We start from the raw sequence: 25689 nt of genomic DNA on the forward strand, positions 1-25689 counted from the left end.
GGGCAAAGGGAGACAGAGAAGCAGTCTCCCCCCTGAGCAGGAAGCTTGAACTGGGGTTTGATCCCAGGACCCCAGATCATTACCTGAGCAAAAGGCAGACATTTAAATGACTAAGCCACCCAGGTGCCCCAGTGGGATTATTTTATTTATTTCTCTCTGCTACATCTTTATTAGTGTATAGAAGTAACATTTTTTTTTAAGATTTTATTTATTTATTCATGAGAGAGAGAGAGAGAGAGAGAGAGAGAGAGAGAGAGGCAGAGACACAGCTAGAGGGAGAGGCAGGCTCAATGCAGGGAGCCGGACGCAGGACTCGATCCTTGGTTTCCAGGATCAGGCCCTGGGTGGAAGGCGGTGCTAAACCAGTCACCCAGGCTGCCCAGAAGTAACATTTCTTTATATTAATTTTGTATCTTGCGAGGTTACTGAATTAATTTCTTAGTTTCAGTAGTGTCTCAGGTATTTCATACATAGTATCGTGATGTCCGCAAGTAGTGAGAGTTTTTACCAATTTAGATACCTTCTATCTCTTTTTCTTGTCTGATTGCTGCAGCTCAGGCTTCTAGTACTATTTGAATAAAAGTGGTGGGAGTATTTGTATTCTTAATAAGCATTTCACTCCCAGGTGATTCTGAAAACAACTAAAGTTTGAGAATGGACATATTCCATATTCCCTTTGAGATGGTAAGACTGAGTTGGTGACTTTGCCAGATACAGGGGCGGAAAAATAAGAACTTACATATTATAGGAAGAATTTTTGGATGTTTCTGAATACTTAACATATTCATCCTAGATATGTTATGTCAATTTGGACTTTTCACTTTGTATTCAGTGTTTTTAAATCTGCTGCTCTGGTAATGAGGTATTTCATAAGAATGTGTTTCCAGTACCTTTTCCTTTCCATGCCAACATTTCTTCATTGGTAGGACTGAATGGTGATTCTAAGCTGATGAGCCCTGCCCACTTTGAGACACTTGCCAGCCTCTGCTCTGCTCCATGCCAGCAATCTAGACGATCCTTGAAATGCTTCATCAGAGACAGGTTGACTTTCCTGCTTGCGTGGCTGCTACATTTGCCAATAAAATTTGACATCTAGAGGTTAAAAACTTTATTTTCATATCAGTACTTTCAAAGTTAAAAACACATGGAATTGCCTCATCCCTGTAGAAGATGGAGTAATTCATGGATGATTAAATACATTCTTTTTTTCTGATCAGTTCTGCCATATTTGTTCTTTGAAAAATAATTTAAAAGGCATAGGCATATATTAGGATAATAACACTATTCTGTTGCTACATACTTGTCTGTTAAGACTGAAATCCCTGTATTTATTATTTTTTTTTCTAGTAGTACTTTGGGTATTGGATATTAAGAACTTTGCCAAGGATACCGAGATGACGAAAACAAGGTCATACCCTTGTGAAGATCTAGAGCATGGGTGAGGCAAATGTGTAATTGTGTGATTAGTTGCCTTAGGAGAAGGGAGCCAGCATCTGATTACTAACCATATACTAGGTACAGTACATACACACACACACAAACACACATATATGTATGTATGTATGTATGTATATATATATAGTTTTTAGTTCTTGCTGAAATTGAATTGGTATTATCCCAATTTTCCACTGAGGAAAAAGATGCAGAGAAGTTAATAACTTGCCAGGGTCACACGGCTATCAAGATACAGTCGTGTAATTATAAAGTAGGATCTAGTCAAGTCTGACCTTGACTAGAGCAGTGGTTCTCCACCGAGTGTGACCTGCACTAGTACATAAACATTTCTCGAGAACTTGTTGGAAATGTACTTTGTGGGACTTCTCTGAGACCTGCTGATTCAGCAACTCTAAGGTTAGGGCTCAGTAACCTTGTTTTAACAAGCTCTCCAGGGGATTCTGATGCTAACTAACAAGATTGAAAACCACGGTACGAGGTGTTTAAGCCTCCTCCTTCCCCCTTGTAAAGCTGTAAAGTTCTTTGTTTAAATACTAGCTTCTTTTTTGCTGAAGCCAAAACATATAATACAGAAAAGAAAGGCTGTTGTATTTGAAGTTGGAGTGGGGTCTGGGACCTTTCCTGTTTTTCCAGCTCTGAAGGGGATGTTTGGTTTGGTGCCTGCTGTGCTATACTATCATCCCATCCAGATGAGCATATTACAATGTGGCTCTAAGTGAACTTATACCGTGTTATAGAGGAATATGGGTTGCCTTGTTCTCAACCAAAAACTTGGAGTTCTCTCCAAGAAACTTGGAGTCATTTGGTCACCTTTTGAAAATTCACTACTACTTCTAATGATTCTACTTCATACTTCTACAAATATGGTTTGCAAATAGATGCCAGAAGTACAAATTTTACCTTTTACCGGGAGTGTTTTATGCATGTAAGCTTCTCTGTGTCAGTAATTATAACTGTATCTAACCTTAACCGGTGGAATTATTTAGTGCAGTTTACTTTTGGCTTTAATCAAGGAACTGCTTCTTAAATTAAACAGGTCTGCTTGATTTCTGTAAATTACTGTGAACCTACCATTCATTTTTTTATTAAATATTTTATTTATTTATTCATGAGAGCTAGAGAGAGAGAGAGAGGCAGAGACATAGGCAGAGGGAGAAGCAGGCTCCATGCAGGAAGGCCGATGTGGGACTCGATCCCGGGTCTCCAGGAGCACGCCCTGGGCTGCAGGCGGTGCTAAACCGCTGAGCCACCCGAGCTGCCCCAAACCTACCATTCTTGAATAGGAACTGCTATTATTAGTATTGTCTTGTTGGAACTGCTATGTCACTGTTTATTTTTTTTAAGATTTTATTTATTTATTCATAGAGATGCAGAGAGGGGTGGGGGTGGGGCAGAGACACAGGCAGAGGGAGAAGCAGGCTCCATGCAGAGAGTCTGACGTGGGACTCGATCCAGGGTCTCCAGGATCATGCCCTGGGCTGCAGGCCGTGCTAAACCGCCTAGCCACCGGGGCTGCCCCACTGTTTACTTTGGCCTGGATATGCCTTCATTACATTGATAACAATGGCTTTGTATAGTTGGACCCTTAGAGTTCCCAGATAACCCTGCTTTCTTATGCTATAGCTGTTAAACAACCCTGGAGAGGTGCTTGGTTCTTTCAAGTTTAATGAGTACACTTGATTTTCTTGGGTGTTTAGGTGTCTTTCTGATTACTTGCAGGTGAAACTTAGAAAACTTTGTCAAGTGGACATCAAAACTTTTAATAACCTTTCTTTAGTACTCCTGAACTTTTTTTTTTCTTTTTTAACTTATGTATTCACGAGAGACACAGAGAGAGAGAGAGAGAGAGAGAGGCAGAGACACAGGCAGAGGGAGAAGCAGGCTTCATGCAGGGAGCCTGATGTGGGACTCGATCCTGGGTCTCTAGGATCAGGCCCTGGGCCGAAGGCAGGTGCTAAACTGTTGAGCCACCCCGGCTGCCCAGTACTCCTGAACTTTGTAGAGATGAAATAATTTTGTTTTTCCCTCTGGCTTTGACTTCTGTTGGGTGATTTAAGTTTGCTAACTTGCTTTTTTTTTTTTTTTTTTTGCTAACTTGCTTTTTTAAAATCAGATTTCTGTGTGCTGAATTCTGACAGAAGTTTTTTTGTTCTTTTTCCAGGGACAGTTTATAAACCTATGGTGGTGGCTCACTTTAGAAGATATATACCTTTTTAAAGTAAAATAGTCTAATGTTTGAGTTTAATCCAACCATGCCTTTCAACCCCATCATCTAGGCCAGTGGTGATCAACATTGTGCATTAGATCCACCTTGGGAAGCTTTTAAAAATCATTTTTGGGGCACCTGGTGGCTCAGTTGGCTAAATGTGCAACTCTTGATTTTGGCTCAGGTCATGATGTCAGAGTTGTGAGATCCAGCCCAGCATTGGGCTCTGTGCTCAGTATGGAGCCTGCTTAAGATTTTCTCTCTCCCTCTGCCCCTCAGCTCACCCTTGCGTGTAGTGTAGTGTAGCGCCACCGCCCCCCCCCCCCCCCCCCCCCCCGGTCAAAAAAAATGTTTTGATGTTTTGGCTCCACCTCAGACCTAATGATTCACACTCTTTAGGGATGGGGCCTGGAGACTTGTATTAAAATGGAAAAAAAAAAAAAAGACCCCTGTCTTAGTCTGCTCTGGCTGCTGTAACAGAATATCCTAGACTTAGGAGGCTTAGATAACAGACATTTATTTCTCTCAGTTCTGGAGGATGGGGAGGAGGAGAGGAGACACACAGGCATGCCCTCTGTGTCTCTTATAAGGGCACTGATAGCATCATGCCGGCTCATGACCTAATTACCTCACACAGTCTCCATATCTCAATACCGGTAAATTGGGGGTTAGGACTTCGAGCAGAGTATTTGGTGAGGGCAAGTCGATCCATAGCAATCCCCATGTAATTCTAATTTGTATCAGAATTGGGAACTGATGTATACATCAGTGCTTAGACTCAAAATATATGAGTGAATCACCTGGTAATCTTGTTAAAATGTAAATTTGGGATTAGTAGGTCTGTGATGGGGTTTATTGCCTATAGGATCTAATTTAAAAATTTCTGCAGTTTTTAAATGCATCCTATTAAAAACTCTATAGCTTGTCTTAATGTCTGGGTAGCTTTTGGTCATTTAGTGGCAGTAGAAAGTGCATAATAAAACACTTATTTCATTCTAGCCAGATTGGCCTAGTTACGTACAGATTAGATTTCTATTGCTCTGGCTTTTACCCGTGTTCTTGGTTGAAATACTTCCTTGACAGGTGTTAGCCATTCCCTGCTATCCATTTTTAATGGCTTGCTTCAGGGAAGTTTTCTCAGAATACTGAGGGCTTTAACAGTCTTAGTCTTCCCTTTCCCGAATTTTCAGACTTAATTGCATTGTGATGATTTGACTGCTGTATTGCAACTCTTAAATGTTTGTGTTTTGGTATGGCATGGTTCTCCAGCTAAGTTACATCTGTGCAAGGTATAGGTCTTTTTAGTAAATGCTTATTGGTTGCATGAGTTAAATAATTGAAGGTGTAAATCTAATAAATGCCATTATCTGAAACAAAAGTAAAGCAACTATGAGGCTTAGCAACTTACCCTGTAGTTAAGCCCAGGATATTTTTAGGGTGAGGTAGGAGATAAGCAAATAATACCTAATGTTTGAAACTTAGTACCATAGACAATGAACTTCTGTAGTTAACATGTGAAAGACGTAACATTGCCTGTTAGAAGTGATAGACCTTCAACTACATTTATGTGATCCACCTGTATTTTATAGTTCTCAAAATCAAAGCATTATTTAATCACTCAGAAATTGTTTCAAGCTGAAAACTCCTCATTTAGCCAGAGAAAATAACATGTTTGTATAATAGCATAATTGTATATAATGGTTGCCAAACTTTTCCATAGCAGCTGCACCTTTTAACAGCTCCAACAGCAATATGTGAAGGTTCCAGTTTCTCCGTATGCTATCCAACACTTTTTATTGTCTTTTTTACTTTAGTCATCCTAGTGGATGAAGTGCTATCTCATTGTGGTTTTGATACGTATTTTCCTCATGACTAATGATGATCTGCTTGTGTGCTTATTGGTGATTTGTATATTTTCTTTCTAGAAATATATATTCAGATCTTTTACTCATTTTAAAATTAGATGTATGTTTTTTTTTTATTATTGAATTGTGAGAGTTTATATATTGCAGTATAGGCCCTTTACCAGATAAATGACTTGCAAATATTTTCTCTCATTCTGTGGGTTGTCTTTTTCACTTTCTTGATGGTGTCTTTTGCTGCACAAAAGTTTTTAATTTTGATGATGTTCAGTCTTTTTGTTTCTTGTACTTTTGGTGCCATGCTTAGGAAACATGGTTAAGATTTAAGCCCAAGTTGTCTTCTGAAGAGTTTAATAGTTCAAGCTCTTACAGTTAGGTCTTTGATCCGTTTTGATTTAATCTTGTGTATGGTGGGAGGGAGGGGTCCATCTTTGTGTTTTTTTTTACATGGATATCTAGTTGTCATAGCCCCATTTGTTAAAAAGAATATTCCAATATTCTTTACCATGGTGAATAGCATTAGTATTTAGCATGTAAGACAAGTTAGAAACCCAGTATAATTCTTTGGTATATGTATCTAGTTCATCATCCTGTACTGTTATTTTTACCTCTACATCTGTTCCTGCACCCCACCACCTTTGTCCAGGCTACGTTTATCTCTTGTTTAGGCATATGTAATAGTATCCACATTTCACCACTCTTATTCTGTACTTCAATTTTCTAACTTGTGCCTTTTATTTTATTTACTGTTAAGACTACAGTGCAAGGCCTTCCATTTGCTCTTAGGATTAAGACAGAAATTCGGTAATATGACCCATAGGGCCCTGTAGGATCCCCACTTAATTCTTTAGCCTTTTTTTTTGCTTTATATGTCCTCCTGATTTTTCCAATCCAGGTAATTCTCAGAAGAATATATCCATATGTTCCTCTGCCATAGCTACCAGTATGCCTGCATCCTTCCCATGTTACTCTGCCTTCCCATCTGTAACTGTGGATAAACTGTCTATTCCTTTATCTAAGGCCAGTCCTTCTACAACTATGTCAGATTCCATCCCCTCTCGTTTAGTCAAGAATATCACTTTTTAAGTTATCCCATCTCTCTTCTGAATTACTGGTTTTTCCTCTATTAGATCATCATGCTGTTTGTTATTTCTTTCATCTTAAAAAACATCATCTTAAAAAATAAAACAACTCAGCTCTTAAAACCTACACTCCATTCTGGCTATAATAATCCCATTTCTCTGTTCCTTTTTCCAGCAGAACTGGAAAGGATTATACGTGCTGTCTCCACCTTATTTCCTGCTGTTTTCTCTGAACCCACTCCTGCCTGATTTTGTTCATCACCACTCCACTGAAACTGCTTTCTTTATCTCTATGTTGCCAAGTTCAGCAGTCAGTTCTCACCTCCTATGTAGGTTGAAGCAATTTCTTCCTTACTTACCCTTCCTTTTTAAATTGTCTTCTGGAACATTTATTGTATAGTACATTATTTATAGTCTTCTGTTTCCTGTTGGTATTTAGCTTCATGAGGCTAGACTTCTTACCTTTTTGGTCTGCAACAACAACAGTGCCTGGCACATAATAAGCATTTATTATATGTCTAAAGACAGAATGAGTAAGTGAATAAATGGTGGCCTTCTATTAGTTCTTCATTCTTTAGGACTTCCTTTTGCCATGCTTCCCTCTTTCCCAGGAACTTTGCACACTCAGTTCCCTTACTACTTTCATCCCTTCCCTTAGACAGCAGTTTCTTGTCTTTCAATTCTATTAAGTATCACTTCCTCATGAAAACTTTTCTGTCCCGATTGCAATCTTTGTGTAAGCTCTCTTGCCCATGGATTTCTTCATAGTAATGATCACTTTCAGTTTTCCATTTATTTGTGCTATTCTTTGATAACATTTGTTGCCTTCCTCCTCCCTCCCCCCCTTCAGGTTGTTTTTGCTCATTGTTAATACTAAGGGCCTACCAGAGTCAGATTCTCAATAGATGCAGTGTTTGTTAAAAAAGTAAATGAGTGAACAAATTACTCTTATAAGCCATAGAACTAATGATCCATTTGAACTACTAAGAATAACATTTGCTTAAAAAGAAAACTGGCTTAGAACTCAATAATTTCCATAATTTTAGGTTGAATTAGAATCTAGTAAGCATAAATGTAGATTGAGATTGCTGCCTTTGGCCAAGAAATTTGTGCTATAATAGCCTCCCTCTATTACTAGCAATCCTTTCAGTGAAATCATCCTTATCACATGGTTGTCCAGCCTTTGCCAGAACACATCCAGTGCTCTTTATTCCAACTCCAGAAGTTTGTTGGCTAGAAACTCACCCTTTGGTTTTGGTGTTTCTCTCTTTCACGTGGCAGGCAGCCCTTTTTATATTTAGAGTTATCATCATGTCCCTTCAGTGTCTTACCCATTGTTAAGTGAAATAGTCTCACTTTATTCTATTGAAATTTTTCAGGTCTTTTGGGCCCATGAAAGATTTTATGGAGAGTATATTCCAACATGGACCCTGTCTTTGTAACAGCTACCAAAGGATTACTTTAAAAAGATTTTATGAGAAAGGCTCCTGTACTTCATATTGGGTACTTGAGATGGCAATTTCCAATATGTCAACATTAGAAAAGTATATTTCAGTAGAAAAATTATTGCAAATCTAACTTTATTCTCTTTAGTAATTTAGTTCTTTATTGAGCTAATTGTACTGGTGAATATACATGTAAATATTAAGTACTGTTTAGAGAAAAATAGCTATTTCAGCCCTTAACTAGTGGGTGAGGTATGTTTTTAATGGATGTAATCCTCACACAACTTTAGTCACTATTACCCCTATTTTACATGTGAAGAAACTGAGGTGCAAGAATCTTAGAAATAAGATTTTATGAATCTCCTCACTTCAGGTAATGTATTTATTTGATCCTTTTTAATTTTGCTTTAAGATCTCACAAGATAATGTCACACTATTTACTAGCTTTTGGAGTAGGTGTAAAGATTTTTTTTTTTATGTATACAGACCTCTGTAATGAGAGCATATAGTCTTCTATTATTGTCTTATAATAATAGAAACTAAGTTATTCTTTGATCCATCTCATTTCTTGTGTTAAAGAAGTGTTATGTCGACAAAATTTTAGGGAAATATTTTATCCTAAAAATGTTGATTATCCAAGGTTGAAAATGTTTCATCTGAAAGCTTAAAGATGTGTCTCTTGGTAATAAGATGATCACTTCAGTTTCAGTATTTTAATCGGGATGGGTAGCAACTGCAATGTTTTTCCTCTAAACTTTCTGTGGGGAGCTTTTATCTCACCTTCTCCTATTTATTCAGAACTTTTTGTCTATAAAGAATCTGTCAACATAGGACCCAGGACAGTCTGGATTGGGGATCTATTTCTGGAAGTGTATTAAACAATTTTCTATAGATACTTGCTTATGAAGCTGCATCAAGTAGATACCATGGTTACCGCCATCTCTGTGATTTACTCTGTTCACAGCCCCTTCCCAAATGCGCATCCTCTTTTTTGCTCTTTTGTTTTCCTGCTAGTTTGGGAATAAGTTTTAAAATATGACTTGCTGTCCTGGTGCTTATGTAGAGTAGCCAGGTGTTTTTCTGGATAGTTAAGAAATGGGCTGACCAACAGGCATAGTTAAAATGGAGAAAGCTTAGCGTTCTGTCTTTCCTGTTAAACATAATGAGTTTAGACGATTATGACTACATGTAATTATCAGGATCTGCTAGACAGGACATCTGTTTTACTTTTTACTCGTTATATTGGTGTAGAAATAGCATCTTTTTAATTTAATGTGGAAATTATTTTGTGTTCTAGCTGGCACTGGTGGCCTAATTTTTGAAATGTGCTTTCTGGAGAAATAGCACATGGTCAGTATAAAATTATCTTATTAGAACTAGATATTTATTTTTCTAAAAATGTTTGTTTTTTAAATGGAAACTAAGTCTTTATGAACATTTGGATATTCATTTATTCTAGAGTGCATTCAATTTTTTTGGTATATTCAAATATTTTTCCTTTGGTTTTATTTGCCAGGTTGCACGTTTTCAAAAAATTCCTAATGCTGAAAATGAGACAATGATTCCTGTATTGACATCAAAAAAAGCAAGCGAATTACCAGTCAGTGAAGTTGCAAGCATTCTCCAAGTAAGTGCTTGGTGGGGAGGTAGGGAGTAAATAGTAAATCAGTCAACTTAGACTATAGATAAATGCCGTCCAATAGAATTTTCTGTGATGATGTAAATATGCTGTTCTGCACTGTTCAGTACAGTAGCGAGTAGTTAATTTAAACATGACAACTCAGTATTTGAAGTGTGGCTATTTAGGTAAGGAACTGAACTTAATTTAATTTTTATTCATTAAAATTTAAATGGCTGTACAGGGCTAGTGTTTACCTAATTGGACAGTGCAGCTCTAGGTCATTAGCATTGCCAGGAACTATTAATGCTATGTAAGGATTAGTTGGATTAATAAAATAGTTAATTATTAATATTAATTAACATAAGTAGAGTTAGGAGTTTATCATTTTTTTGTAAGTGTTTTCTAAAGTAAAGTAAAAGCTAAGTACAAGATAGGGACTGCAAATAAACTTTAATTGCCTATGTAACTTAATCTCTTTAGTTTTAAAAAGCACAGTCTAATGTAACATAGTGTTTTTTATTTTTCTTTCAAAATTCACGTATTTTAATGATGGCATTAAAAAACATTGGATATCTGTGTTTTTGAGGGTTTTTTGTTGTTGTATTTATGTTTTAAAACCATTTATTTTAAATATTTTTAAGTGTTGTGAGACTCCATTATAAAATTCTATTATAAAGCTTTTGGCTGGAGAAACTGATTATTTTAGGGATGCAAGCAATTTCATTCTTTAATGCTAGTTATGATAATACATCGTGAGAGACAATGACTCTTCCTGAGGTTCTCAGACCCAATTCCAATATGGTTGGGAGGGTTGGTTCTCCTACACATAACACCATGCAATTCTTGCACACCCAAGAATTTAACTCAATTCTAACAGTATCCACCCAGAGATAACATCAGATTCCATAGGTTAAGGATTCTGCCCTGGAAGTTTGTCTCTTACTCCTGACTTCAGAAGTCAATCACAAGTTCTAGGCTATTATCTATGCTTTTGACCTACTCAGTACAGATGAGACGTTTCTTCTTAGATTCATTTAATTTGCTAGCTGTGGCTCACAGAGCTCAAGCAAACACTTAAGTTTATCAGTTTATTAAAGAGAAAATAAAGGATACAAATCAACAGCCAGATGAAGAGATAAGTGGGTCTGGTATGGGGAAAGGGCCTGGAGCTTCCATGTCCTCTCCAGGTACACCATTTTCCCCAGTCTCCATGTGTTCAGCCTGGAAGCTCTCCAAGCCCAGTCCTTTTGGGCTTTTATGGAGGCTTTATTGCTTAGTCATGATTGACGGAGTCATTGGCCTTTGGCTGATACAGCCTCTATCCTCTCTCTCTTCAGAGGTAAGGTAGGATGGTGAACCCTCTTGGCTACCAGCTGCTGCTCTTGGGTGGGGTCCAAAAGTCACTTTCTTTAACACAACAAAAGACACCTTTTTTGCCATATCCCAGGAAATTCCAAGAGTTTTAGGAGCTCTGAGCCAACAACCCTGGAGGAAGACCAGATAAATAAAAATGAGAAATATGCTTGGTCATTGATGACCAGATAACATAAGTATTTCTTATAAGTCACAATATTGTGGTGACTGAAGAATGTAGGTGGTGTTCATAGAACATAATTATTTTCAGTAATTTAGGAACCACAAATTATCTGCTTGAAATAATTACACAGTTCAAGAGTAAAAAGTAATACCAATCTGAGGGTTTTGATAATATGCTCAGAGAACAAGAAAGGCAGTTTTGGTTCACTGAATGTTCTTTTGGAGAAAATAATTTTAGAAAATAAAACAATGAAAACAAAGAAAGCTAACTAAAATGTACTGATATTTTGCTTTCTGTAAGTCATGTGGCTGATTTTTGTTATTTCTTTTTTCTCAGAGAAAATCATAAGTTTGTTTATTAAACTCTACCTTATTGCTTACATTTTTTAAAAGTGCTAATATATGTTACCTATATATCAGTAATTTTTTTATCAAGGTATAATTTACATGAAATATAATGTACCCATATTAAGGGAACAGTTTGCATTTTGGCAAATGTAACTACCACCAGAATTAAGTTATGGTACACTTTCATTCACTCCTAGAAGTTCCATCAGGTTCCTCTACAGATTTCTAAGTAGATTTTGCTCTTGGCCCCAAGCAACCACTGATAATGCTTTTTGTTACAACAGATTAGTTTTGACTGCTGTATAGTTCTTATAAATATGAACATACATTATGTACCCTTGTGTTTTTGTTCTTTTGTCCTCTGCTAACATTTTTAGTAACTTTTATATGTAAAATCTAATAGGCTGATCTTCAGAATGGTCTAAACAAATGTGAAGTAAGTCATAGGCGAGCCTTCCATGGCTGGAATGAGTTTGATATCAGTGAAGATGAGCCACTATGGAAGAAATATATTTCTCAGGTGAGATGTTTTTATTTCCTCCTCTGCTGTGTAATTTACATGTATTTTTTGTTAGTGTAGTTGTTTACTTTTGTGAAGCCTTTTTTTTTTTTTTTATGGGAGAAAAGAAATAATTAAAAAAAAATCTGTTTTACCTACATTTTTCTGTTAAAGTTTGCTATGTTAACCTGGAATTTATATAATTTTTATTATGCAAATCTTTAAGAACTTACCTATAATGTGGAATTGATATTATGAACAGTAGTTTCCTTTACAGAGTCTACCTTACACTTATTATAAGGAATGCTAATATATGTATATTAATATATATTTTTGGAATGTTCATATTTTTTATAGTAATATGGCCAGCTTAGAAAATGTAATAAGGGCAGTCCCGGTGGCTCAGCGGTTTAGCACCGCCTACAGCTCAGGGCGTGATCCTGGAGACCCGGGATCGAGTCCCATGTCAGGCTCCCTGCCTTGAGCCTGCTTCTCCCTCTGCCTGTGTCTCTGCCTCTCTCTCTCTCTTCTCTCTGTGTATTCTCATGAATAAATAAATAAAATCTTTAAAAAAAAAGAAAAAGAAAAAGAAAATGTAATAAAAGTAAGTTAGGTAGTTTGAATCCAGACTGCCTGAGTACAGATTCTATCTTTATTTCTTACTAGCTATATGATCTTTATTATCTTCTGAGTCTCTTATCTATAACATGAGGATAATTTTAGGAGATTGTAAGGTATCTATAAACAATAGTTATTTTTAATATATTTTGTCAATATCCCAATCTTTTCAGAAAGACTATTGTAGGATTTTGTCTTATCTTGATAACAAGTATGTTACTGTGAAAAGTTCCAAGAATGCAGAATCCTGTGGCCAGTTTTCACCCAGTAGGGTTAGTTTGCCAAACAAGTTCTTTTTATTTTTACTTATTTACTTATTTTTTTAACAAGTTCTTTTTAGTAAAGAAAACTTTTAATGCCTTCTAACTACCGGTTGTTTTTTTTTTTTTAAGATCTATGTGTAGCTTTTTTTTTTAAAGATGTTATTTTTAAATTTAATTTTATTTAAATTCAATTTGCCAGCATATAGTATAATATCCACTGCTCATTACATCATGTGCCTGCCTTAATGCCTGTCACCCAATTACCCTATCCCCCTACCCTATGTATAACTTTCCTAAAGGGCTTATTAATGGGTTCAAATTTATTGGTCTTAATTTTGCAGATGAGTTTGTCTAAAGTGGAAAATAATCTGTCATGTTTGTAGAATATTATTTATATGCATGTTTGTATTCTCACATTTACTACATTTCCACATTACCTAAAACTTTAGGAAGTTGACTCTGGATTTACAAACTACGATGATTGGACTTACTTATACTTGGCGGTATAATTTGATGCTTTACTTTCTTATTCATGTTTCAAAGCTAGACTACCTGCATCATGGGATTGCCTTGAGAATGAAACAGAAACAATGTAATGTAGTTCTGCTTGTGCTGAACTACATTAGCAGTAAATATCAGTTGTTAATCATAAAGTATTGGGCAGCCTCTCTGTTCCTCTACAAAGAACACTGAATTTGTTGCTTTGCAAACATTTGTCTGGAGCCTGCCATTAATCAAGTGGTATGCTTATTACCATGGCATAGCTATTTTAGAGATTGTAATAAAAAAGCCCATGGGTCTTTGTCATCAACTTGTGATGATAAGAGCTAACATTTGAAGAGGGTTTTATGGTTTACACAGTGCTTTAATATACATTCTTAGTTAATTTTTACCATACTTTTGGTGTAAGGTACTGTTTTACCAGATGAGGAGCCTTGGGTCATACATAAGTGAAAGAGCTGGATTTAAATCCAGGTACTCTGACTCAGTGAAGTGTGTGTGGTTTGTCAACCCTAAACCATATTGCAGTTGTAGTTTTAGTTTGTTAGAGTAGTGATTTTCAATCCTCTAGAAGTTAGAATCACTTGGGGAATGCTTAAAAAATGCTGAAGCCTGGGCCCTATGCCCAGAGATTTTGATTTAACTGGTCTGGTGTGAACCTAGGCATTTGTTAGAAGTTCTTCGCATGATTCTGATGTGAGGCAGGGTCAGAACCACTGTGTCAGGGAATGGAATCATATGGGGAGTGGGAGGTGACAGGATCTAACCTCACTGCTGTTGTATCTAGGGGCTGGGCTCTCTGGTGGGATGAATTCTTTGTAGCCTAGTGACTTTTGCACCTTTAACAGTGATTGGCACCATTTCATCAGAAGGAAGAGGCTCTGGCAACAAAGCTCTGATGTTTAAGGAGTAGGATGTCCAACTGGAAGAATTTAGGGTAGCTCTGGTGCTTGGTCATCTAAGCACGGCCTGGTTGGGTCGGTGGTGTGGTTCTGTTTCTTTAGATACTGTTGCCTCTGCCAGATAGATATTAGGAAAATGAGCAATTGGAAAATTCTCAGCTTCTGTGGAGTGGATCTTACTGTCAGCTCTTTGCTGACCAAGGGGGATTATCCCTGGGGCATGTGGGACAACCCCTGAATTGTAATCTGTGCTAATTTACTAAGTATAGGAATGTTTGGACCTCGTAAGTTAGGTGTGCTACCCAGTGTTAACCTAAATCGTCATCTTAAAAATAATTTTCCACTCATTCTAGCTTCAGTAGAAATTCAGTCCAGTTCTATTTATTAAATTATTGTACTGAGGGGATCCCTGGGTGGCGCAGCGGTTTGGCGCCTGCCTTTGGCCCAGGGCGCGATCCTGGAGACCCGGGATCGAATCCCATGTCGGGCTCCCGGTGCATGGAGCCTGCTTCTCCCTCTGCCTGTGTCTCTGCCTCTCTCTCTCTCTCTGTGTGACTATCATAAATAAATTTTAAAAAAATTAAAAAAATAAATTATTGTACTGAAAAGACACATGTATCATAAGGAATTGGTAGGTTCTTAGTTTCAAGTATTGATATTTAATTTTCTTTTTTTTCTGAAAAGGAACTGTTAAGAAGTGGTGACTTTTAAATGTAGTTAAGTATAAATTTTTTGTTAATTGAAGAGACATATAAAATCTCATTCAAATGTAGACTCATAGTTTTCTAGCCATGCTTCAGTAGTTTATTTTTTTAAGTTTTTGTTGTGATGGAACATAACTACCATTCATACAAAACTGTTGAATTGCTGTTTGTTTTCATTTTCAGTTTAAAAATCCCCTTATTATGCTGCTTCTGGCCTCTGCAGTCATCAGTGTTTTAATGCATCAGTTTGATGATGCTGTCAGTATCACTGTGGTAAGAAAAAATATGTATATTTTAAAATTATTGGATAATCATTTAAAATTAGGGTTGGCTTTTATTTTGGGAAGTGAAATGAGAAATACCTTAACATTTCTTCAGGTTTTTTGTTAATATCCAAATTCTGCATTTTGTTGCAGTAATCTCCAGTAATGTTGAAGGGTCTGTGGTTGGCATTCATGAGAATTATTTGATAACCTTATAATTTTACAGATATGAAATATTTTATAATAAATTTCTGGTTAAATTTAATTTCATTTCCTTTCTAATTGAGAATGTTTTGACTAATTGTGAACTAAGCCTGATGATTATGAAAGTAAAAATATTACTTAACAATTGAACACTATTTACTATGTAACATTTTATTCTTTTTGGCTAAGCTGTTCTAGCTTTCATTGAAAGTTTCCTAAGTTTCCTTTGTTTTCTTGTCCTCTGTTTTCTTATAGTATAAAAGTTTATAGCGAGTATAAGCGTTGATTAAAACAAATATGTTTCTTAAGAACACAGTAGAAATTAATATAGATAGAGCTTAATTTGGTTTTTGAACTCTTGCTTGTAGACTCCCTGGTGTCTCTGAAACTGTTTCAGGGAGACTGTAAGGTCAAATCTATTTTTGTAATATTAAAACATTATTTTTGCTATAGATATTTGTATCTGTGGTACAAAAGCAATGGCAGGTAAAACAGTATTGACTCAAGTCAAAATAATGGCACCAAACTGTACTAGTGGTCATTGTTTTCTTCCTTGTTTCTCTTAGAAGTGTTTTTCATAAAGCAGTAAAAATTAATTTCATTAAATCTTGACAGTTGAGTACATGTCTTTTGAATATTCTGTATAATAAAATGAGAAATAAGCATAAAGGATTTATGTATCTTGAGGTACAGTTGTCGTTTCAGGGAAGGGCAGTTTTGGTGAGCTGAACTAGGCTTTTATTAAAAAGAAGGAATGATAGACTTGGTTAAGACTTGGATAAATGGCGTATTTTTTTAAGGAAGTGAATGAAATGAACCTATCACTTCAAGGAAAACAAATAGCACTTATTGCCTGTGATAAAATTCAAGCTTTCAAGTGATACTTAGAATTTTGCAAAATTTTTATTAATTACCATGTGCTACATAGTTTCCCAGTATTTAAGACTTTATTCTAATGAGATCAGTAGTGATTTCAATGAATATGATTTTTTTTACTATTATGAAATGTGTTAACACTTGAAAGATTTGAGTAACCAAGTAAATCAGTGTTTTCTAAGTGACCGGTGCAAGATGTTACAGTGTTTTCAGTGATCAAAGATCCATTCAAAGTGAAAATAGGTTAATGGATTTTCTATAATAAATTAAGAAAAGTTCATTGATACAATTTAGATTCTACATTGCAAATTAAGTAACTATACTTGTCTAATTTTGGTGTAGTAGCTAAGAAGGATATCACAGTCATCTGAAAAAGCTTTTAAAATTCTTCCTTTTCCAACAATATCTGTATGAGATTAGGTTTTTTTTGTATACTTCAGCCTAATCAACATAAGATCTTAGATTGAATGCAGAAGCTAATGTGAGAATCTAGCTTTGTATTAATGTCTTTAAAGGCAGATATTAAAGATAGAATAATTGAAAACACTTGGTATTTTTCTCAAAAATTTTTTATTTGAAAAGTGTATTTCCCATAAAAATGTTGTATATATTAACATGTAATGGTTTTTACTACTTTTTAGATGAATTAATAAGGAGAAATTAAAACTGAGCAATTGAAAAAGTAATTATGATAAATATCAATAGATTAAAACCCACAGAAAAGCTGGTCCTTAGTTTGTAAGAGCAAAGAGGTATCTTGAGATCAAATTTGAGAAGCTGCCCTAGGGAAGGCAAATCACAGTCAGCTGTCAGTTTTTCCCCAAAGGCAAAGTTGTGATTTCTTGCCCAGTAGATCTCAGTGCTTAGTGTCTGGTATCTGGGGACTGCAGATAGAAAAATAAAACTCTATTAACAGTTATTTCTGAAGTTACAATGTCTGATTTAAAAAGTTGTTTCTTTGTTTTGTTTAGGCAATACTTATCGTCGTCACGGTTGCCTTTGTTCAGGTGAGTAGGTAGCCTATTTTTTCAGTATGAAAATGGTATTTTAGTTAATTGCTTAAAAAAACTAGGGTGTCTTATGATAAAATCTGTGGTTATTGGAGGATGGTAATATTGGTCAGAACAATTCATTCATTGTTTTTGAAATGACTTCAGAAACTCAACTCTCTAGGGAACTTTGTGGAACTAATTTGTTTTGATTTAGAAAGTAGAATGAAGAAAACGTTTTTTTATTTGATGAAGTTAAAGGTAACTGAAGGAGATGAAGACATAAAGCACAATAAATAAATAAAATCCAGCAACAAGTTTAAAACCTTTATTCAATTAAAAAATTGGGCTAGGTTTAAATTTCTCATTTCCTAGACATAAAGAATGTTCTGACCTGTATTAAACTTCGAATTCAGCATAGGCATTCAAACAGTAAATAAAACATACAATGAGGAACCCTCTTTTTTTTTTTTTAATTTTTAAAATTTATTCATGAGAGACACAGAGAGAGAGACAGACAGAGACACAGGCAGAGGGAGAAGCAGGCTCCATGCAGGGAGCCCGATGTGGGACTCGATCCCCGGGTCTCCAGGATCACACCCTGGACTGAAGGCAGGCGCTAAACCGCTGAGCCACCCAGGCTGCCCCTGAGGAACCCTTTTTAAAAATGAAATGTGTATAATGTTGAGATAATGTCAGGATTTTTATTGCAAGTATAGGCATATATGAAAACATAGGCTTAGTTTTATGTTTATAAAATGTTTGATAACTTCATATTTTAGAATAGTGTTGGCAGGTCTCATTTTATTAACAATTTTAAAGCATAGTTAATAAGAATAGAAGGAATGGGGCATCTGGCTGGCTAAGTTGGTAGAGCATGTGATTCTGGATCTCGGGGTTGGGGGTTTGAGCCCCACATTGAGTGTAGAGATGACTCAAAAAAATCTTAGAAAAGTTTATTCTAGTTAGGGGAATAATGTAATGTATGACATTCAAGTTCATGTTGTTTTTAATCTTAAGACTATATTTTAAGTGATTGTGGTTATTTTCACATCTGTGGTTATTATTTCTGTCATTATCCAGGCTTTCTGTGGCAATCTCTAATTTAGTAAGTTATTAGTTTTATAGTAACCCACTGTAAAAAAGGCAGTTGTAATCACATTATCTACAGTAAGTTTGTGAGCTCCATCAATAGACTTCAGGGATTCTGTTTCCAGGGAATCTTCTTTCTTAGAACAGATGAAAGTTGCCCTGGGGTAGGTGGAACTAGTTAGTCCAGCAGAGATCCTTCCAGGCTGGTCATATTCAAGGCTGCTCTTCATTCAGACATGTGGGTTGTACCATCCACTCAACCAGTAACTGGGAACCCTCTTGCATCTTTAATAATGCTTAAGAAATATGGAGTGACTTTCTTCAGAGGGATTCCTACAGCATTATCACTACAGATACGAGGACCTTTGCTCATTCTGTTGGTACATAGAGAGCCCCTACCCCCCCCCCAAAAAAAAAACGCACAAAATTGCGATTTTTAACATAGTGTGGAATTTTCCATAAAGATTGCATGTTATACACTCTGAATGCAATGGCAGAAACCATCTGCTAAATATCTCTGTGAGGGGTTCATTTGATGGAACCCCAGAAGGAATCAACATTTATGAAAAGCCCAGTTTCAGATTGTTACGTCTGGTTTCTTATATATATATGAGCCTTTTACCCAAATGTGCCTTGAAATCAACAAAATATTCTATAAACTGCAATTAAAAACCCTCTGTAAAAGGATCCTGTGCTGCTGCTTCAATTTATCATAGTGTTTTGTCAGAAAACTACCAAAACTCTGAAATTATCAATGCCATATTTTATTTAGTATTTGTGTTTTTAATCTCAGTTTTAGGAGGAGAATGCTTGTTTATTTTTGTATTTATGTGTACCCTTTTTTCACTGTCTCTTTCAAATCTCCGTTTCTTACCCCATTGTATACCCTCACAGCCAAGAATATAGCTAATTGTTTTATATAGTCATACATTGATATCACCTTACAATAAACTGTAGATATAACTTTAAGTGTTCATGAGAGATGGCTGCCAGGTTCTTAATGATATGTTAAATGGTCTTTTTGATACAGAAGTTATCTCTGTAGTTGTAGGGAAGAAAGCCTAAGACGTTTGAAGAGGGAGGTAAAGATTGGGCATCTTCTATATCATTTATTACTAGAATCTAGAATTGGTGAGTGTTTTCTAACCTTCTTATGGAATTTTTGGGTAAAACTTCCAAATTCTTTAATACTCTTGTATGGTTGGGGGAGAGGTGTCTTAGAATTTTCATATTATAGATTTACCTTACTTTCACATTTGTGCCTCTTGCCTAAGTAAATACTGATTTAATTCTAAGTTATTCTTATACAGCTTTGAATTTGCTATTTGAAAAAGTTTGTGATGGATGTGAAACTTTGAATAGTACTAGCGCTGCAGTCATTTCAAAACACTCCTCAGCTTTTACTCCCACTACTCACCCTTCTCCCTTTTAAAACTTAGATTAAGGGATGCCTTGGTGGCTCAGCAGTTGAGCGTCTGCCTTTGGGCAGACTCCGGACGGATCCCAGAGTTCCAGGATCGAGTCTCACATCGGGCTTTTTGCATGGAGCCTGCTTCTCTTTCTGTGTCTCTGCTTCTCTTTCTATCTCATGAATAAATAAAATCTTTAAAAAAAGTTAAAAAAATAAAACTTAGATTAAAAGATTGGTGCATTTAGTGCAGACATGAGACAAAAATAGCAGTGATGCTGTGTGAAGCAAGACTGCCCATGGAAACATGGATTAGATAGTATGGTGAAGTTAAAGATGTTTCTGACTTTCAGCTTTGATTATATGCATAGAGAAAGACTGGAGCATCTCAGACTTAGGGCTCCTGAGAATGTCCCCTTCCGGATAATTCAGGGTGATGGGAAAGGTGTCTGTCAAAGTAGTGCCAGCCACAACTGACTCTTATTTAACATGTTCCAAGTAAACTTACCCCACAAACCTTTGTGGTTAGCCTGTGCTTAATACTCAAAGCAGATATTGCTTGTAGTTAATTGTCTTTGACTTCTTTGGTCATGAAACACTGAAAGTGAAATTATCTTAATCATGAGGCTCAATAAATTTAACTTTAAATGACTGAAGATTATATATTCTTTGGACACTCTAATGAGTGTTCTTCATTTTCTTATAAATAAACTGACCTTAGGTTTCACATTGAATATTAACATATATAATTGGGAATTGTCAGAATTGTTTGGTCACTATAATTTAGCGTTATTTTTAATAAGGGATAACGTTTTATGTGTTAGAAATATAAGTGCAACTAAAGGAAAAGATAAAAACTGGGGGAAGTTTTTTAAAATGAGATTAAAAAAATAAAAATAAAAATGAGATTAATATTTAAGTTTAACATGGAATAGGTACATAAGAACATACATATTTGCATTTCTTTATAAATGTTTTCTCTTAATATTATATTCTTTTTTTAAAAATAGGAATATCGTTCAGAAAAATCTCTTGAAGAACTGAGTAAACTTATGCCACCAGAATGCCATTGGTATGATCCTTGTTTCTGATATGAATTTCTACTTTTTTTAAAATTGAAGTATAATTAGCATACAGTGTTATATTCATTTCAAGTGTATAATAAAATGATTCAGCAGTTTTATATATTACTCAGTACTCATCACTGTAAGTGTACTCTTAATTGCTTTTATCTCTTTCACCCATACCCCTTCCCATCTTCTGGCAGCCACCAGCTTGTTCTCAGTTTTTAAGAGTCTGTTTTTTCATTTGTCACTTTTTTCATTGTTCATTTGTTTTGCTTCTTAAATTTCATATATGAGTGAAATTATATGGTATTTGTCTTCTTCTGTCTTAATTTCACTTAGCATTATACCCTCTAGATCCATCTATGTTATTGCAAATGGTGAAATCTCATTCTTTTTTATGGCTGAGTATATTCTGTGTGTGTGTGTACACCACATCTCTTTTATCTAGTTATCTATGGATGCACATTTGGGTTGCTTCCATATCTTCTCCTATTGCAAATAATGCTGCAGTAAACATAGGGGTGCATATATCTTTTTGAATTAGTGGTTTCATTTTCTTTAGGTAAATACCTAGCAGTGGAATTACTGGATTATATGATATTTTTACCAGTTACTGGATCATACTCTATTTTTAATTTTTTGAGAAATGTCCATACTGTTTTTGCACATTGGCTCCCCCGGTTTGTATTCCCACCAGCAGTGTATGAAGATTTCTTCCTCTCCACATCCTCACCAACACTTGTTTCTAGTATTTTTGATTGTAAAAATTCTGATGGTTGTAAAGTGATCTTATTGTGGTTTTGATTTGCATTCCCTGGTGATTAGTGATGTTGAGCATGTTTTCATATGTCTGTTGGCCATCTGTGCATCTTCTTTGTAAAACTGTCTATTCATGTCCTCTGCCTATCTTTAATCGGATTATTATTTTATTTTTATTTATTTATTTTTTTTAGTGTAGAGTTGTAGGAATTCTTTATAAATTTTGTATAGTAACCCCTTGTTGGGTATATTATTTGCAAATATCTTCTCCATTAAGTAGGTTGCTATTTTTTTTAATGGTTTCCTTTGCTGTGTACATACGTTTTTTATTTTTGTTTAGTCCTAATAGTTAATTTTTGCTTTTGTTTCCCTTGCCTGAGGAAGGAAGAATGTTTCTGTGGTGATGTCAAAGAAATTACAACCTGTGTTTTCTTCTAGGTGTTTTATAGTTTTGGGTCTTATATTTTGGTCTTTAATCCATTTTGAGTTATTTTTCTGTGGTATAAGAAAGTGGTCCAGTTATTCTTTTGCATGTAGCTTTCCAGTTTTCCCAACACCGTTTATTGAAGAGACTGTCTTCTCCCCATTGTATATTCTTGCCTCTTTTGTTGTAGGTTAATTGACCATTTAAGTGTGGATTTATTTCTGGGTCTCTGTTCTGTTGATCTCTGTGTCTGTCTTCCCATTTGTATCATATTCAATTTCTTTCATCAGTGTTTTAAAGTTTTTAGAGTATAAATCTTTCACCTGTGGATAAATATATTCCTGGGTATTTTATTATTTTTGGTACACTTGTAAATGGGATTGTTTTTTTAAATTTCTCTTTCTCCTTCATTATTATTGCATAGAAATGCAGCAGATTTCTGTATATTAATTTTGTATCCAGTGTCTTTACTGAAATCACTGTCAGTTCCAGCAGTTTTTAGGTGGAATCTGCAGGGTTTTTCTTTTTCTTTTTTTTTTTTTTAAGGTTTTATTTATTTACTCATGAGGGAGAGAGAGAGAGAGAGAGAGAGAGAGAGAGAGAGAGAGAGAGAGAGGCAGAGACACAGGCAGAGGGAGAAACAGGTTCCATGCAGGGAGCCTGATGTGGGACTCGATCCCGGGTCTCCAGAATCAGGCCCTGGGCTGAAGGCAGTGCTAAACTGCTGAGCCACTGGGGCTGCCCGGGTTTTTCTATATATAGTAACATGTCACCTGTGAATAGTGACAGTTTTATTTCCTCCTTAGCAATTGGATGCCTTTTATTTTTTTTTTCTTGTCTGATTGCTGTGGCAAGGCTTCTGATTACTGTGTTGAATAAAAGTGGTGAAAGTGGACATCCTTGCCTTGTTCTTGATATTAGAGGAAAAGTCTGTTTTTCACCATTGAGTATGATGTTAGTTGTGGGTTTCTCATAGAAGACTTTTATTATGTTGATGTATGTTCCCTCTAAACTTAATTGTTGCGTTTTTGTCATGAATGGATGTTGTACTTTGTTAAATGCTTTTTCTGCATCTGTTGAGATGATCATACAGTTTTTATCCTTTCTTTTGTTAATGTGATGCATCATGCTGATTAATTTGGAAATATTGAACCACCCTTGCATTCCTGGAATAAATGCCATTTGATTGTGGTGAATGATGTTTTTAATATGTTGTTGAATTTTGTTTGCTTATATTTTGTTGAGGGTTTTTACATTTGTGCTCATCAGAGATACTGGGTTGTAGTTTTTGTTTTTTGTAGTGTGTTAATCTGGTTTTGATGTCCGGGTAATGCTGGCATCATGTAATGAATTTTGAAACTTTCCTTTGTCTTCTACTTTTTGGAATTGTTTGAGAAGAATAAGTATTAACTCTTTTTTAAATGTTTGGTAAAATTCACCTGTGAATCCATCTCATCTTGGACTTTTATTGGGAATTTTTTGACTACTGATTCAATTGCATTGCTAGGAGTTGGTCTTTTTAATTTTCCTTCTTCCTGATTCAGTCTTGGAAGGTTATATATTTGTAGGAATTTATCTATTTCTTCAAAGTTGTCCAATTTGTTGACATATAATTTGTTGTAATCTTTTATAATCCTTTGTGTTTCTGTGATATCAGTAGTTATTTTTCCTACATCCTTTCTGATTTTATTTATTTGCGTCCTCTCCTTGAGGAGTCTGGCTAAAGGTTTGTCAATTTTGTTGATCTTCTCAAAGAACTGGCTCCTGGCTTTATTGATCTATTGTTTTTTTAGTCTCTATTTTATTTCTGTTTTAATCTTTATTATTTTCTTTTTTCTACTGACTTTGACTTTATTCTCTGTTTTCCAGCTCTAAGTATAAGGTTTACTTGAGATTTTTCTTGTTTCTTGAAGTAGGCCTGTATTGCTGTAAACTTCCCTCTTAGAACAGTTTTTTTCTGTGTCCCAAAGATTTTGGACCATTGATTTTCTTTCTTCTTCTTGTTTTTGTTTTGTTTTGTTTTTTGTTTTTGTTTTGTTTTTTTAGAAAAATCAGCAGGGAAACAGTGCTTTGAATGACAAATTAATTGAAATTTACCTAACATATAATATTCAGAGCAGTCCATCCAAAAACCGTGGATTACATATTCTTTTCAAGTGCACATGGAACATTCTTCAGAATAGATCACGTATTAGGCCACAAAACAAGTCTCAAGAAATTCATAAAGATTGAAATTAGATTGTGCTGCTTTTCTGACTGCAATGGTATGAAACTGGAAATCAATCACAAGAAAAATTTGGAAAGAGCACACATACAATAGAATTCAAAGAGCAAATAAAAAAATACATGGAGATAAATGAAAATGGATTTGCACTCTTAAAAATAGAAATTGAGTGTGAATAGTACCAGTAGTAACAAATGGTGATACCAGATTTGTCCAAACATATGGTAGAAATTATTAGGCTGACGTGAAAAATTCATGTTCTGTTCAATGTAGGAAGTTGTAATATTAAAACTTTAAAGTACTGATTTTGCGATTCTTGAGACACGGATTTATTTAACAGGTTTTTTTTTGCGTGTGTGTGTGTGTGTGTGTGTGTGTGTGTGTGACTGTGTTAAGCACTGTTGGGGTTATAATGATGCACAAACAGACCCAGATGAAGAAGAAGAGTGCTACAACTTAACTGGTCATTTTTTCCAATGCCTTTTTTGTCATCTGAACATCTTAATTACCAAGAATAGAAAAATAATTATTTGCTTAGTTTCTTATATTTGACTTAGCTTCTTTGAAGTGATTATAATACTACAACATATTTTTCCTCAGGCAAGCCCACTAGAAATAATTTTTAAAAATAAGTGATGTGTCTTTCTTTTTTCAGCCATAGTTGTTTCTGTTTCATGTTACAGTGTACGTGAAGGAAAATTGGAACATACACTAGCTCGAGACTTGGTTCCAGGTGATACAGTTTACCTTTCTGTTGGAGACAGAGTTCCTGCTGATTTACGCTTATTTGAGGTAAGTTTGGTGTGTCAATTTCTTTGGGCTGCTTTAACAATGTACCATAGCGGGATCCCTGGGTGGCACAGCGGTTTGGCGCCTGCCTTTGGCCCAGGGCGTGATCCTGGAGACCCGGGATCGAATCCCACGTTGGGCTCCCGGTGCATGGAGCCTGCTTCTCCCTCTGCCTGTGTCTCTGCCTCTCTCTCTCTCTCTGTGTGTGTGACTATCATAAATAAATAAAAATTAAAAAAAAAAAGTACCATAGTTTGGGTCGTTTATAAACAACAGAAGAGTATTTTGCGTAGTTCTGGAGGCTGGGGAATCCAAGATCAAGGGTCCAGCCCAGTTGTGTTCTAGTGAGGGCCCTCTTTTCGGGTTCATAGCTATGCCTTCTCTCTGTCCTCACATGGTGGAAGGGGCTGGGGAGCCCTCTTTGAGGTCTCTTACAAGAACACTAATTATGTTCATGAGAGCTCCATCCTCTTTACCTAAGCACATCTGAAAAGTCATACCTGCTAATACCTCATGTTTGAGATTTCGGATTTCAATATATAAAGTTGAGTG

General features: G+C 35.7%; 1 protein-coding gene across 7 annotated transcripts in view; it reads left to right on the top strand.

The window, feature by feature from the left end:
* Positions 1-25689, top strand: part of ATP2C1 (ATPase secretory pathway Ca2+ transporting 1) — a 164580-nt gene that overhangs the window by 62674 nt on the left and 76217 nt on the right. For 5 of the 7 annotated variants that reach the window (XM_055321421.1, XM_055321422.1, XM_055321427.1 and 2 more), the window contains 6 exons: positions 9567-9677; positions 11959-12075; positions 15226-15315; positions 17357-17392; positions 20885-20946; positions 25032-25140. In XM_055321421.1, the coding sequence (XP_055177396.1) occupies positions 9567-9677; positions 11959-12075; positions 15226-15315; positions 17357-17392; positions 20885-20946; positions 25032-25140 (525 nt within the window). Of the gene's footprint in view, positions 1-9347; positions 9401-9566; positions 9678-11958; positions 12076-15225; positions 15316-17356; positions 17393-20884; positions 20947-25031; positions 25141-25689 lie in introns of all 7 variants that reach the window. The other 2 variants (XM_055321425.1, XM_055321426.1) reach the window with 1 other exon arrangement.

The sequence above is a fragment of the Nyctereutes procyonoides genome, unplaced genomic scaffold (assembly GCF_905146905.1).
Source record: "Nyctereutes procyonoides isolate TBG_1078 unplaced genomic scaffold, NYPRO_anot_genome, whole genome shotgun sequence".
In the NCBI taxonomy this organism is placed as follows: Eukaryota; Metazoa; Chordata; class Mammalia; order Carnivora; family Canidae; genus Nyctereutes; species Nyctereutes procyonoides.